At 42.3% G+C, this 15,246-nt stretch overlaps 1 protein-coding gene across 1 annotated transcript in view; it reads left to right on the forward strand.

Moving 5' to 3' along the window:
• Positions 1-519: 519 nt before the first annotated feature.
• jph2 (junctophilin 2) overlaps positions 520-15,246 on the forward strand; it is a 36,524-nt gene continuing 21,797 nt past the window's right edge. Inside the window, exons 1-2 of the mRNA XM_042341721.1 lie at positions 520-958; positions 6,833-7,622. Of these exons, the coding sequence (XP_042197655.1) occupies positions 580-958; positions 6,833-7,622 (1,169 nt within the window). The 5' untranslated portion in view covers positions 520-579. The remainder of the gene's footprint in view (positions 959-6,832; positions 7,623-15,246) is intronic.

A 15,246-nucleotide genomic window follows, 5' to 3' on the forward strand; every position in this document is an offset into this window, starting at 1 on the left:
GCAAGAGTCCCTCTGTCTCTGTCTGTGTCTCTCTGTGTCTCTCTGCGTCTCCCTCTGTGTCTGTGTCCCTCAGTGTGTGTGTGTGTCTCTCAGTGTGTGGGTGTCTGAGTCTGTGTCCTTTAGTGTCTGTGTGTGTGTGTGTGTGTGCCTCAGTGTGTGGGTGTGTGTGTGTGTGTCCCTCAGTGTGTGGGTGTGGGTGTGGGTGTGTGTGTGTGTGTGTCCCTCAGTGTGTGGGGGTGAGAGCTGTTAATCCGCTCAGAGACCGCTGTGTGTGGGACAGAACAGAAAGAGACGCCTCTCTCAGAGAGAGAGAGAGAGGGAGAGAGGGACCGTCGGCGTCTGTGCGCGTCGACTTAACCCCGAAATACCGAACCCCGTTAATCGATCGATCGATCAAAAACCAACCAAAGTAATTAATGAACGAACGAATGGACCGATCGATCCATTAATTAATTAATTAATTAATCAATCAATCAATTAACCCATTAAATCCCCTCCCTCCCCCTCCCCTGTGTGTGTGTGTGTGTGTGGCTGTGGCTCCGGTGGCGGTGGCGGTGGTCGTGCGCTGTTCTCGCGTCTATGAGCGGCGGACGGTTCGACTTCGACGATGGCGGCGCGTACTGCGGGGGGTGGGAGGGGGGGAAGGCGCACGGCCACGGCCTCTGCACCGGCCCCCGGGGTCAGGGCGAGTACTCGGGCTCCTGGAACTACGGGTTCGAGGTGGTCGGGGTGTACACTTGGCCGAGCGGCAACACCTACCGGGGCTACTGGTCCCAGGGCAAGCGGCACGGGCTGGGGCTGGAGACCAAGGGCCGGTGGGGCTACCGGGGCGAGTGGACACACGGCTTCAAGGGCAGGTACGGGGTCCGGCAGAGCCCGGCCAGCGGGGCCCGGTACCAGGGCACCTGGAACAACGGCCTCCAGGACGGCTACGGGGCGGAGACCTACGCCGATGGAGGTGAGTCCCGTGCGCCGCGACACCACTCCCCACAGCACCACTCCCCCACTCACCCACTCACCCCGTCCCCACTCTCTCTCCCATCTCTCTCTCCCATCTCTCTCTCTCTCTCTTCACTCTCTATCTCACTCTCTCTTTACTCTCTCAGTCACTCACTCTCCCATCTCTCCCCTGTCTCTCTCTCACTCTCTCCCATCTCTCTCCTGTCTCTCTCTCTTCACTCTCTATCTCACTCTCTCTCTCTCTCTTCACTCTCTCTCTCTCCCTCTCTCTCTCTCACTCTCTCTCTCACTCTCTCTTTACTCTCTCACTCTCCCACTCTCTCTTTACTCTCGCACTCTCGCACTCTCCCATCTCTCTCCTGTCTCTCTCTCACTCTCTCCCATCTCTCTCCTATCTCTCTCTCTTCACTCTCTATCTCACTCTCTCACTCTCTCTTTACTCTCTCACTCTCCCACTCTCCCATCTCTCTCCCGTCTCTCTCTCTCTCTTCACTCTCTATCTCACTCTCTCACTCTCTCTTTACTCTCTCACTCTCACTCTCTCCCATCTCTCTCCTGTCTCTCTCTCTTCACTCTCTCTCTCACTCTCTCTTTACTCTCTCACTCTCCCGTCTCTCTCCCGTCTCTCTCTCTCTCTCACTCTCTCCCATCTCTCTCCTGTCTCACTCACTCTCTCCCATCTCTCTCCTGTCTCACTCTCTCCCATCTCTCTCCTGTCTCACTCACTCTCTCCCATCTCTCTCCTGTCTCACTCTCTCCCATCTCTCTCCTGTCTCACTCACTCTCTCCCATCTCTCTCCTGTCTCACTCTCTCCCATCTCTCTCCTGTCTCTCTCTCTTCATTCTCTCTTTACTCTCTCACTCACTCTCTCTTTACTCTCTCACTCACTCACTCTCCCATCTCTCCCCTGTCTCTCTCTTCTCACTCTCTCTTCACTCTCTCCTGTCTCTCTCTCACTCTCTCCCATCTCTCTCCTGTCTCTCTCACTCTCTCTTTACTCTCTCCTGTCTCTCTCACTCTCTCTTTACTCTCTCCTGTCTCTCTCTCACTATCTCTTTACTCTCTCCTGTCTCTCACACTCTCTCTTCACTCTCTCTCTATCTCTTCACTCTCCTGTCGCTCTCTCTCTCTATCTCTGTCTCTCACACTCTCTCTTTGCTCTCCTATCTCTCTAACTCTCTCTCTCACTCTCTCTTTACTCTCCCATCTCTCTCACTCTTCACTCTCTATCTCTTCACTCTCCTGTCGCTCTCTCTCTATCTCTGTCTCTCACACTCTCTCTTTACTCTCCTATCTCTTTCTTTTACTGTCTCTCACACTCTCTCTTCTCTCCCCCTCTCTCTATGTGTGTATATATATATATCTGTACAGGGGTACCATCAAAAAAAAAACGTCCTGATACCATTGCAGTGTCTAATAAGTCTTAAGGAAATGATGCTGATTAATTATTAGTTATTATTATTAACATTAAGTGGTACCATGATGTTTTAGTGACCATATATATATTTATGTGTGTGTGTATGTGTATATATATGTAGGTAACTCCACAGATGTCTGTGCCTCTATCCTTCAAGCCTTTCGAATTCAAAAGGAATCACATGGATCTGATCTTTTACCCCCAAAAATACTATTGCTAATAATAAGTTAATGATTCAGTGAGTTCTGCAACCAACCCCAAAGTTTTTTTAAAAAAAATATCTATTTTATTATGTATTATATATATCCATATCTCTATAAATCAACGATGAAAGGGGTAATTGTTTGCTGTCTTGCCTGAAGATTCCTCCAACTGTAATTACTTAACTGTAATAACTGGATTGAAAAGTTCAGGGGTTTAACTGTGTGTAGTGTGTTGTTTAAACTTTAAAATCTTATCTAGTTTCCTTTTTAAAAAAAAATCCCTCCCCCACCCCCCAACATGTACTCCCCCCCCCCCCCCTTCACCTCCCTCACCTCCTACTTTTTAATTATTGTAATTATTATTATTTATTATTATTATTATTTGAGCATCAGCTGTTTTGAATCGTTCCCTGGCCTCTGATCAACGTTATTTGTGATATTACGGTTCCCATAGTAACTGCATCAACATGTACCCACGAGTGCAGAACTGAATGTTAAACCACAAGGAGTGTTTTTTTCTCTCTCTCTCTCACTTTTGGGTCATTAACCTGGTCCCTGTGTTGGGGTTGGTGGAAAGAAACCTATTATTTTTATACTGGTCTCAGGAGGGAGCAGATCAGACTAGGAGTGATTTTTTTTTAACCCCCCCCCCCCCCCCCACCACACACCCTCCCCATCTTATAATAATAATAATCCTTGCATTTGATATAGCGCTTTTCACGTCGGGAGGACGTTCCCAAAGCGCTTCACAGAATATACTGTAAAGTGAATTGACTGTATATTTGTGGGCGAACGCGGCAGCCAATTGCGCACAGCAATGTCCCACAAACAGTCGTAGATTGAAAATGACCAATTTATTATTGTTTTTGGGTTTTGGAGGGATTATTATTAGGTGTGTGGAGTAAGGAAACTTGCCCAAGGTTTCGCCCTCTGCCTGGAATTGAACTCAGGTCTCTCGCTTGCAAAGCGAGTGCTCTAACCACTGAGCTACAGGACTCTTCTTCTCTGTCTTTCTCTCTCTCTAAGAGATGGTGGTGTGTGTGTATGTGTGTGTGTGTGTGTGGGTGTGTTGGTGGGGGGAGGAGGGGGAGAAAAAACTGGAATCAGTGTTCAAAAAAAAGTCCTTCTATTTCCCCCCCTCCACCCCACCCCCCAAAAAAAGGTTCCTACATTGCTGGGAAATAATGAATCATTTATCTGGGAAAATACAGTTGGCTTTGAGTTGGGAAATTGCCAGTGTGTGTGTGTACGTGTGTGTGTGGTGTGTGTGTTAGCTAACGGAGACAGATGAGTCATTATAACCCTCCTCCCTCTTCAACCCTTAAACTCTGGAGCTCTTAAAAATTCACTTTTTAAAGACTTGCTTAGAGTTCTCTCTATTTGTGGATGTTTTCCCCAGTTAATTTCGCCGCCTGCCCACACACACACACACACACACATCCCCACATCCCCTAACCTGCTGGCCCCCCTTCTGAAATCCAGGGCTTAAATGTACAGTAAAACTCACATAAGTTCTGATCTGTATAAATCATATAAATCGCTCAAATCGTACCATCTGCCCAAGTCCCGTCGATTTGGTTCCTGCAACTTCTTCAAGTTTCGCATCGCTGGTACTTTGCCTAAGTCGTATTAAGTGTCTGGTTCCACACTGATACATACGACTTGTGTGAAGTTTGCTGGAATGATCTGGTTTTCCTTTGCCGAACTAACATATCCACAAACACACAACACACACACACACACACACACAGCTGGGTGCGCATAAAGAACATGTATCCCTTACAAGATTGTCTGTCTATTACACTCCAGGCTATGTGGGAGCCTAGAGACCGCAAGTATTTTTTTGTGTGTGTGTGTAGCTTACAAAAAAATGATCAAAACAACTCAGACAGACAGACAGACAGACAGACTCTCAATTTTCCACTGGCATTTCCTCTCCCTCTCTCTTTCTCTCTCCCTCCCCCACACTCCCATTAGTAAAACTATTATAGCCCCAAAAGGCTGTCACAATACTGCAACAGTCACTGGTAGCGGCTGGGCTAATAGACTGAGCGTGGAATTGGCAAATCTCTTGATTTACATTAACTGTAGGTGTTTTTCCTGTGCATTGTCGACTTCCTTTCCACTTTTTTTTCTCTCTCTCTTTCTGAGCTCCTTATTATGAGACACGGTTATGCAATGCAATGCAAATGTAACATAGCCTAGGAAACCCTCCCTTCAGAAAACGACCTGATCCATGCAGGTTTCACACATAACCGGGTTGAGATTGCTAATAAAACAGGAAACTTCATCCCAGAATGTCACTTGGGTTGGTCAAGCATTATCACAGATGTTTCCTTCTGCTTGAAACTGGATCCTTTTTTTTGTGGGGGGGGGGGGGGTTGGAAATTACCTTGATATCGTAGAAATTCATCCTTCAGGTTTATGTGCAAGTAAAACAAAAATTAAGACCGTCACAATGATCTCTGTCTTAGAAAGTGGAGCTGTAAATTCCCCTCTGTAATTTGAGTTTTGCATTTAGACTGGAAATACTTGACATTCTCAAGCCTAAGCACTTCAACCAAAAGCGCCCGTCAAAACTTTACAGGCAATGGGAAATACTGAAAGCCAGATTTTTTATTTTTTTTGGAATAGCTTTATTTATTTTCCATTTTCTAAATGCGACATAAAAGCATGAAAAGCAACATGCTATAATTGGGATCAAAGGCACTGATCAAATCCCGAGTGTTTTTTTTCCCCCCCCCCATTACATTTGCACGATAAATAATATTCCATCTTCTGCCCTCTTTCATAATTAAAACATTTCCTGATCGTAGAATGTCCCAGTGTACAATTCCCATTTGTTTGGATTTCTGCAATTAAAGTAATTGAGTTTCATATCATTTCCACTAAAACACTGCACCATTGCTAGGGGTAATATCCACCATAAGCATAAAATGCTGTGCACAATTCGCTGCTGCATTTCACCCACAAAATCTAAGTCAATTCACTGGACAGTATATTCCGTGAAGCGCTTTGAGACATCCAGAAGATGTGATAAGGCTCTATATCAAATGCAAGGATTATACAGTAATCATCTGTATTATGGACAAAGCATTATTTTTTAATATGAGGGGAAATCTGTTTTATATTTAGCGAGCCATTGTTTCTTACATAACAAACCTGGATATCTCGCGATCAAAGTGTGTCTGGCAGAGCTGTTGGTTTGTTTCCATAGTGACCCAGGACCTCACTTTGCCTTGTGAAACAATTACCTACGGATCCACATTATAAGCATTGCAGTACATCTCTGATGGATTTATTCAGTAAATATTTTAATAATGCTGAAAAATTCAATAAGCAACCCCAATAAACACCCTAGGGATCCAATAGTGCATGTTGCAATCAGTCTTAGTTTCTGCTGAAGGCTACAAAGAGTTCATATTTGCTGAAGAACTTGTAACTCACATAAAAGGATAATAACTTTGTCTCCATAAATCTATGGTCCTGGTTCAGTCAGTCTCAGAACCTTCCTCTCAGCTGTATTGAAATCTTTCGGAGGTACTGGCGATCGAAATAATCGCAGTCAGTAAATGAAGATAACTTTAAAAATCTTATTTAAATCCAGTAATATGACAATGATTCACATTAGTCCATCCTTCTCTCTTGCTGCCCTACACATATTTTAATCATCCATTTCATCCTCTGGTTCCTGATGTCAAATGAATAATTTGTAACATTTTAATATTAAATGTAGGTAACGTTGCCAGCCTTTCCGTCATTCTATTTTAAATGATAATTTTCTGCTCATAAGAACCAAAGGCTATTTTAATTTTAAAGTATCTTGTCTCATCAGTGGGTTATCCATTTAAATGTCCCAATGAGGACTCTTTGCAAGTGATGAGATAAGTCAAAGGTGACTTTGCTCCTTTAATGGGTATTATTCCCGGGCGAAACGTTGGCCAAGTTTCCTTACTCCGCACGCCTCTGTTTACCTAGCAGTAAGTAGGAACCTGGTTGTTAGTCGATAGGCAGATCGCTTTTCCGGGGATAATAATTCCTTCAAAAAAAATAATTGGTCACTCAATCCACGAATGTTTGTGGGGACGCTGCTGTGAGCAATTGGCTGCCGAGTTTCGCCCACAAAATATACAGTCAAATTCACTTTACAGTATGTTCTGCGAAGCGCTTTGAGAGACGTCTCGAAGACTTGATAAGGCGCTGTATCATATGCAAGGATTATTATTATTATATTGTTCATTTCTTTTTAAGGTACGTATCAGGGCCAGTTTACAGGAGGAATGCGGCATGGCTACGGAGTGCGGCAGAGTGTGCCCTATGGGATGGCCACATTGATCCGCTCGCCTTTGCGCACCTCCTTGACCTCTCTCCGCAGCGAGCACAGTAACGGGACGGTCCTGCAGCAAGATGTCTTGGCCGATTCCCCTGCCGTCGTACCCGTGGCCACCCCCATCTCTGGTCCGAGCCGTGGTGGCTTCGCCCTCAGTCTCCACCACACGGGAGAGGCTCAGCAGAAACCCAAGAAGAAGGGGTTGTTCCGACGAGGCTCGCTGCTGGGCAAACTGAGGAAGAGCGAGTCTAAGACTTCCCTGTCCAGCCAGAGGAGCAAGCTGAGTTTCCTCAAGAGCGATGCAGGGCTCAGCTCAGCCGCAAGCGATGCCAACTCCACCGTCAGCCTGGGCGATGGTGGTGAGGACTTCCCACCCATCGAGGCGGACATCGATGCCACCACCACCGAGAGCTACATGGGCGAGTGGAAGAACGACAAGCGCTCGGGTTACGGGATCAGTGAGAGATCCAGCGGGCTCAAGTACGAGGGGGAGTGGCACGATAACCTGAGGCACGGCTATGGATGCACCACTTTCCTGGACGGCAAGAAGGAGGAAGGCAAATACAAGAACAACTTATTGGTCAAAGGGAAGAAGAAGCATTTGATGCCCCTGAGGACCAACAAGCTGCGGGAGAAGGTGGAGAGGAGCATGGAAGGAGCACAAAGAGCAGCAGCTATTGCCAGGCAGAAGTCTGAGATTGCACTGTCCAGGTAAGCAGCACCGGAAGTCAGTCATACCTCCTGTTTTTATTCTGAATGTGTATTTCTCCCCCATCAAAAAAACTCTGAATGTCACTGAATATAAGTGACAAGTCTTCAGAGGACAGAAGTACTGTATAATACCTAGCAGACTCCCAATCCTGTACTCTCATAGGTGGACTGTCACGTTACATGTCTTTGTGAACTCGCATCTGTGGTCATGAAAGCCATTTATATTTTAATGCCGATTTTATTAATGCCGGAAGTGGACGAAACTAAATTCATAAACTAATTCAATTTCTATCACTCAGATCAGTGCTATAGTGTTGTCTTGCTCATAAAGCAAAAAAAATGAGCCCTCAGCCCTTGGTTTTTCAATGTGTTGATGGTCAAAAGTTTTTGAATTCTATAGTCACGATTGCATTGCACCATCGTTTGGGTTTAGCTTGTTTCATTAAGTAATATCACAAGTGAATCAGATCACGTAGGGACCAAGGCAGGAAGTCAAAGTGTAATCTTGTGTCATTAATAGAACAGTGCATATATAATGGTGGAATTTTTGGTTTGACAAGAACATTGAAGGCGATTTTTCACCTTTCTCATCCAAAATTCATTACTTTATATCTCTGAGTTTAATGGGAGCCTTTTTCGATTAATTTGCCAAAAAATTTTTTTTACGTTCGTCATTTAATATAAAGGACGTGCTTTAATGAAAAGTGCTGGATTATGCAGTTACCCTTTACTTTTTTATGTCTACATCTCTCTTTTTTTACTGCTATGTCTTCTTACTTGACTTCCTTCTCCAGAATGTTGTGTCCTTCGTATCCACCTGTCCAATTGAGTTGAGGTACAGATCAGCCATGATCTTACAGAATCATGTCTTATAGAATGGCGGAACAGGCTCAAGGGGCTGAATGGCCTACTCCTGTTCCTATGTCCACTATCATAACACGTTCTTGTAGCTCTCTGCATCCTTTTGTGGTATTTTTACTGTTACGAGTCACATCTGGATCCCCCTCCCCACACACAGACACCTTGTTTCCTCTGTGTGGTTAACACTTGGGTGTCCCTTCTCCTGTTGCAATTTCCTACACCTTTCTGTTAGGTAACGCAATGTCTCATCCATTTCCCATCTTCTCTTGATGTCTCTCTTATCCACTTGTTTCTTTCGTATTGCAGACACTTATTTTGCTGTTGCTCCTCATCACCGAGTTTGCCCCTCTCTCTCTTTCTCAGCTCTCTCTTTAGTGCTTTTCATCACTCACTGCCACCCGTTCACCTTTATAAAACTCTTGACAGTTAGTCAATGAGGCTATACTGCTCTGCACCATTGAACGTGTATAATATGTGTCTGTCTCGCTTGTATGTCCATCTCCAGTTGTCATTGTTTTGTGCTTTCTTGAGTTTTTATTATTCTATTTGACATCACTCTTTGATCCACTGGCCATCTCTCCTACCAAAGGACCTGAAACCATTTGTTCTTCACACGACTGTCAGTCTGAGAACCTTGTTCCTCTCATTTATTTATCTTGTTCTCCAGGTCTCCTTCATTATCTTTCTCCAAAATGCTCCCGGTCCATTCCCTTTTGTCTGGTCCATCTTTGTATATTCCATTTCTTTCCTCCCAACGTCTACGTGAAAGGTGCTATAGAAATGCAAGTTGTTGTTGTTCCTTTTTGTGTTTGACTTTCCCTTTATAAAGATTGCCTAATCATATTCAGTCAGTGTAGCTGCTGAAACATATTAAGGCCTGGGCAAAATGGTGATGCAATGCATTGGATAACGACTGTAACTTACAGTACAGTGACAGAATGAGGCTTGATGGCTGACTTTAGAGCTGCAATCTCTTGCTAGCATGCATTACATATCGGAAGACAATCAGATTGTTTCCTGAGATATTAAATATGTCACCTTAAATTCTCAAAAATTGAGCATTTATCGTAGGATTCTGAACTTTCAGGTTAGAGGGGGAATAATTACAGTACAATAGCAATCGATCAAGGCATCCAGTTAAATATCAAATGTCATGAATGACAACTTGTAGGTGTTTTATTATCAATGAGCATAAACATTTTCAAAGCTTTATTGGTTAATTGTTGCCAACCCCACGCTGCATGTTTAATGAGACACAAGGAGATTAAGATTTATAAGGCTACTGAGCAACCTTTGCCTTCTTTCAATATTTGATGTTTAAACTTCTGTTCGCCAACCGTTTGATGCTCAGTTAAAGGTCTAGCTGCCATTACTACTTTGATGTTGAAGTGATCTCTGCAGCTACAGTATTTTTTAACCCTTTGTATCCACACTAAACTGGTTTTGTGTGCAAAGGAATTGTGTGTTTCATGTCTCGGCAGCTAAAACTGCTGCTTAAGCACTCCGGGATGCTACCTCGCATGAAGGGCGCTATATAAATGGTGGTTGTTGTTGTGGTAGAAAATTGTAGAAAAGGCTTCAATTCACATAGATTTTACTAGTGTAAAAAAAATTGCACACCTGTTTTCAAATGTCTTTTGAAATATTTTAATAATTTTGGCATTCGATAATAGAGCCTTATCATATCAACATTGAGACATTTTAAAGTGCATCATAAAGTTTTCCGTAAATGACGGTTGGGGGGAAGTAATTGTGAAATGAGATTTAGTAACCGTGAATAGAAAATAATTTACTTCCACCAAAATGTTTCCTAAAAATATTTTGATCTGATCAGTTTTTTTGGCCATATATAAGTGTATGTCTTATTTTAAGCAATAGGTGATTGTAGAAAGTGTTGAAAATCAGACAAAAAATCCCAAACTGAAATGCTGCATTAATGAGGAAAAGTATCAAATCTCTGTTTGCCCTTATTTTCTCCTTCTTTTGACCTCCTGTTGGCTTTTCCCATTGATTCTCAGCTGGTTGAGTGGCAGAGCCATAACCACGGATGTCTGCGTGGTCACTGTCAAGGCACGATCAGTGAAAAGAGATGGGCTTTTGTGGATCAAGACTCCCCCATTCCTTCCATTAACAGCCCTCCTCTGAGATGCAGCTCAGATGCCATGACTGTTCCACCTATCAGCTGTGCTGAGAGCTGGTATAATTCACTCAGTCAACGTACAAAGGTTACTCTTTGAACTCATAACCTCACTGTTGTGACCGCAGGACTATTGATAAAACCATCGGACTATAGATGAGAACGTTTCATTCACAGGCACTGATTTTATTTGGAATCTGAAAAATTTTGCTTGATACCTCTTGTAGCAATTAATACAATGCTGATAGTTTGAGTTTCCACAACAGGTATCCATCCTGGTGTGTTAAGAAGAGCCTGAGGTACGTGTGCAGTTAAAAAATGAAGTGGTGAGCTACATCAGTGAACAATTAATCTAGTCTATTTTGGTAACAATTCTTTTGTGCTTCTTTTAAGACACAGGCTTAATTTACCAAATTAAGATGAGGTGTTTATCCATGGACGCAGCTGGGGGCTTTAAATGAAATGGTTGTAGGAGACTGGTGTCTGGTGAAAATGGTTAACACCAGTAATACAAGGAAAATAACTGTGCCTGGGCAGACAGTTGCATTTTTAACTGCATTTGAGATGTGTTCTGCTTAAAGTAAATCATTTCTTTAGTGATACCAAAAGCAGGATTCAAGTTATAGAGTTCAAAATTTGTAAGCGAAGCGAGAGCACAGAATCTACACAATGTATATTACACAACCAATCTATTCTCACTCAATAAATTGTCACGTAATTCTTCATTTGCTAATACAGAACACATTTTAAACTGGTATTGTTAGACAAGATTGGACTGTTGTACTGTTGTGAATATATTTAAAGTGGAAGGGCTGCATAGTATACTTGTTTTGTGAGCATTGTTATGCTCATTGTTATGCTGTACCAGCTGGAGAGATAGCTTCAAGCATTTTTTGAGTCCTCATTTCAGGGGTGAAATAATTTATCCCAGTTTTCTAAACAGAGCGCTGTTCACAGAGAAGAGCACGTTTTATTGGTGATTATTCATCAAGGTTGTATTTGAGAGAATAATGATCATATTGATGAAGCGACTTGTGGAAAATGAGAGCGAAAATAAACAATTGAGGAAAGTATAAATAAGTCTGATACATTGTACATTTATGGAAGCATATTTGTGTTTGTACTGTAGCATTGGCCAAAAAGGGACATTGCTGTCTGCACTATTTTAATGGGCAAAAAATAAGTGGTTGTTACTTAGCGCTTGCAGCAAAAACTATATTCTACTGCTAATAATGCAGCAACTGTGTAGAAAGAGCATGCTTATCCTTCTAGATATGATGTCAGATACATCTTATCAAAATGTTGATGACTTGAATAGATTTTTAAAGTTCTGGCCTATTTTCATTTAGATCCATTTGCTCGTTCGAGAGTTCCATTAACTGTTAAGCTTCAATTTCTCTTCAGAAGTGCACTGCTGAAAGACTCTCCAGCACTTGTCTGTAAGAGACATAATATCAGGGTTCTTTAAGGCATAAAGCTCAGGAGATTTCAGAGTATTAATAGTAGCTGCTGTACTCATTTGTCTGATTTCGCCCACAAAAGACGGCCAATTCACTTTACAGGATATTCTGTGAAGCGCTTTGAGACGTCTGGAAGACGTGATAAGGCACTATATCATGTGCAAGAATTATTATTCAAAAGCTTGTGTTGGTAGTCGATTTTCTTGAAGTGTGAGGTTAGAATTGCACAATAATTGAAAGGGATTGTGATCAACATAGGAGTGTTCTTTTGTTGTATGTTTCTAATATTTCCTGATATTTTGAAGTTCAGACGAAGATGATTTAGGGATTTGTCTGTGCAGGATTATTTAGCCAACTGCTCCAGTAAACTGACCTATTGACTTCAAAGAGTCTGAAAGATAACTTGAAAATCTAACAACAATGACGGGTTTGTGGCCATAGTCAGTGAGGGTCAATTTATTTACGTTATATAGGAGGTTGTTCTCATGTGGCAATGTTCAGTTAATAAACATGGTAGTGGTTGGCTGCAGATGTAAGACAACACGATAAGAACTTATTTTTGTAAAGCACCCTTCACGTAGAATAACATCTCAGAGTGCTTTACAGTGATCAATCCGTTGATCTGAGGTCGGTTAGGAGGCAGGTCACATATTGAACCATTGTTGATGGAGATTGCATTTAGGCATTTGACTAATTTGGATTTGCCCAATTCTTTTGTACATTTAGCAACTATCTCCAATTGTGGGTGCTATCAGTCTGCATTCCCGTCTCCTATAACTCTACCTTGTTATGGACCTAATTTAAGAAAAAATAACTTTCCAATGGATGACTCATAGCAGTATTGGCAGGACTGGCGACAAGTAGCTTGCCTTCTGTCTTAGTCGTAGAATTGTGTGAAGCAGCAGGAAAGCTGAAACGAGGTAATTCAAAAATAGTCCACACAATGGGAGGGGGGAATAATAAACTAATTTGTTGCAGCCTTTCATTTTCAGATTTCCATAGAAGTTGTATCAAGTGAACATAAATGTGAATGAAGGCAATATAAGATTAACACTTATCTGTGCTAATTCCTTGTTGTATAATTGGCACACCAGTAAGTAAAGAACAATGTGTTCTTACATTTAACCTTGATGAATTGATTTTTTTTTCAAAGGCTGAATGGCAATGAACCAATATTGTCCTGGGCTATCTCAGTGGCAGTCACAGTTGGCATCAAAGTTAACTTTTCCTTCAGCGGGCTGATTAGCTCACCAATACATAGCTGCATATCTCCTGGACACTTAACTGTGCAGCTTGTGATCTGACTTTTTCGGAATCAGCCAAGTATTTCTCTCTTGGCAGTGTCATAATGAAACTCAACCCTTTTCCCTCTCTAGATTGCCACACAGCTCATGTTTTATTTCCTGACACAGATCTCCTTGCTGGTGTTTCCTAAGAGGCTACCTTGATGTTGCTAATAAATCAGGAGATCAAACATTTAAACTCTTCTTCTTCCTGCTGAGTTTCTTGTTTAGAAACCAACATCAAAATTCTTTGGTCATTTCTGAGGTCCCTTTGAGTGCTGTTTCTCAAAATACTGGCTGAGTGTTATCTGCACTCAAATGTCAATCTCTACAATTGGGTTGGCTTTCCTTGTGGAGACTACCTTGAGCAGAACTATTTTGGCAAGGCCAGTGGGGTGGGTGGGGGGGCTGAGGATTATTCCTCTGCAGCCTTGGTACAGCTATTGACTCAAGAATTTCTCTGCACTGAAAGTCATCCTCTTCCCCCACCCAGCTGGGAGGTTAGATTTATGTGTGGCTAAAACAGGATGCCACATTTTAAACCCCACTTTCTATCCCCACTTAGTCTTCTCTGTTCTACTGGGAGTCTGAAGCTTGCTCAATTTGAGGGAACGCAGACCACAAAATACTGAGATAGTTCACTCCGCATTTATTTTACTGTGAAGTGTAGTGATTGGGTGTCTGCGTGTATTTTGTCGGAGTAAAACCACTTATTGTGACTAACATGTCAACACTGCCCAATGAACTGTATTCGGATCCGACTTCAGGCCAGTAAACTGCCTGGCAAATCTCAAACATTATGCAAAGTTTTACTAATTTAACCTGAATCAAACTCTGGTAAACAACAGCAAGTTACATTTGTATAGCGCCTTCCATGTCGGGAGGATGTCTCAAGGCTCCGGGCAGCTAGGTACGGGGTTTTAAACGAGGCTTGAAAGGGAATTCCAATTCAGAGCTAAAGTGAAGGAGCTGGTGTGACCAACAGAAATAGCACCTTACACTGTGATTCTGTTACCCTTTTTAAATCGCAGACTGTGGCATCTGTCCATTTGATTTTCTGATTATAAGCTGCCTCCTGCCCAGAGCTTACACATGCTCCATACGTTGGAAATGGGAGTCTCTTTGGGCCAGACAAACAGGGTGCAAATGACGCACAAGATTCCCAGAGTCAGCAATGAACCCTTACTAAATAAGGCAATGCACAAGCTAGTTATCATTGCTGAAAGAGAATGCAACAGCTGATAGCTGGTCTGCTCCTATTCCCGATTGGTACTTCGACACACACTCAGCTCCTCCAGTTCCATTGTAATGCTATAATGCCAGCGTCCAGACTCGTTGAATATATTGAGCTGTATCTTCCAAAAGCAGCAGCCTAAATAAAACTATTGACTTTTTTTCATGTTTGGACCATGTCCATAGGGTTTCACATTTCTCACTGAATAAGCAAAAGCCCTTTCTTAATTATTTCCATCTAATTTGACAGGGTTTTTTTTTGTTCGACGAAGGTCTTGCTTCATAGAGTTGAAAGCCCAAGTGTTTTGCTGAATTAATTTATTTATAGAGCCCCCTGAGTAACCGTGCCACTTGGTTTTTTTTTGTTATAGAAAAATGCACTTTTTTTTAATGTATCATCTCAATGAAAAAATCTAAAGTTTAAATTTTACAAATACATTCTGAAATTGTGAAAAGGAGACATTTTAGGAAATGCCAGTGACGTGAAATGCAGAATGTGCTTTGCGGATAGACTTCAGGCTCTTCAGAAAGCCTGAACAAACTTCAGTGAAAAATTGCAATGTGAGCAAAGCGATGTTTAATTTTTACTCTTCACTTTGGAATGATTTTACCTCATTATTATTTCATCGTAAATAATATAGTTAAGCCAT

This window comes from Callorhinchus milii, unplaced genomic scaffold (assembly GCF_018977255.1).
Source record: "Callorhinchus milii isolate IMCB2004 unplaced genomic scaffold, IMCB_Cmil_1.0 Scaffold18, whole genome shotgun sequence".
Lineage (NCBI taxonomy): Eukaryota > Metazoa > Chordata > Chondrichthyes > Chimaeriformes > Callorhinchidae > Callorhinchus > Callorhinchus milii.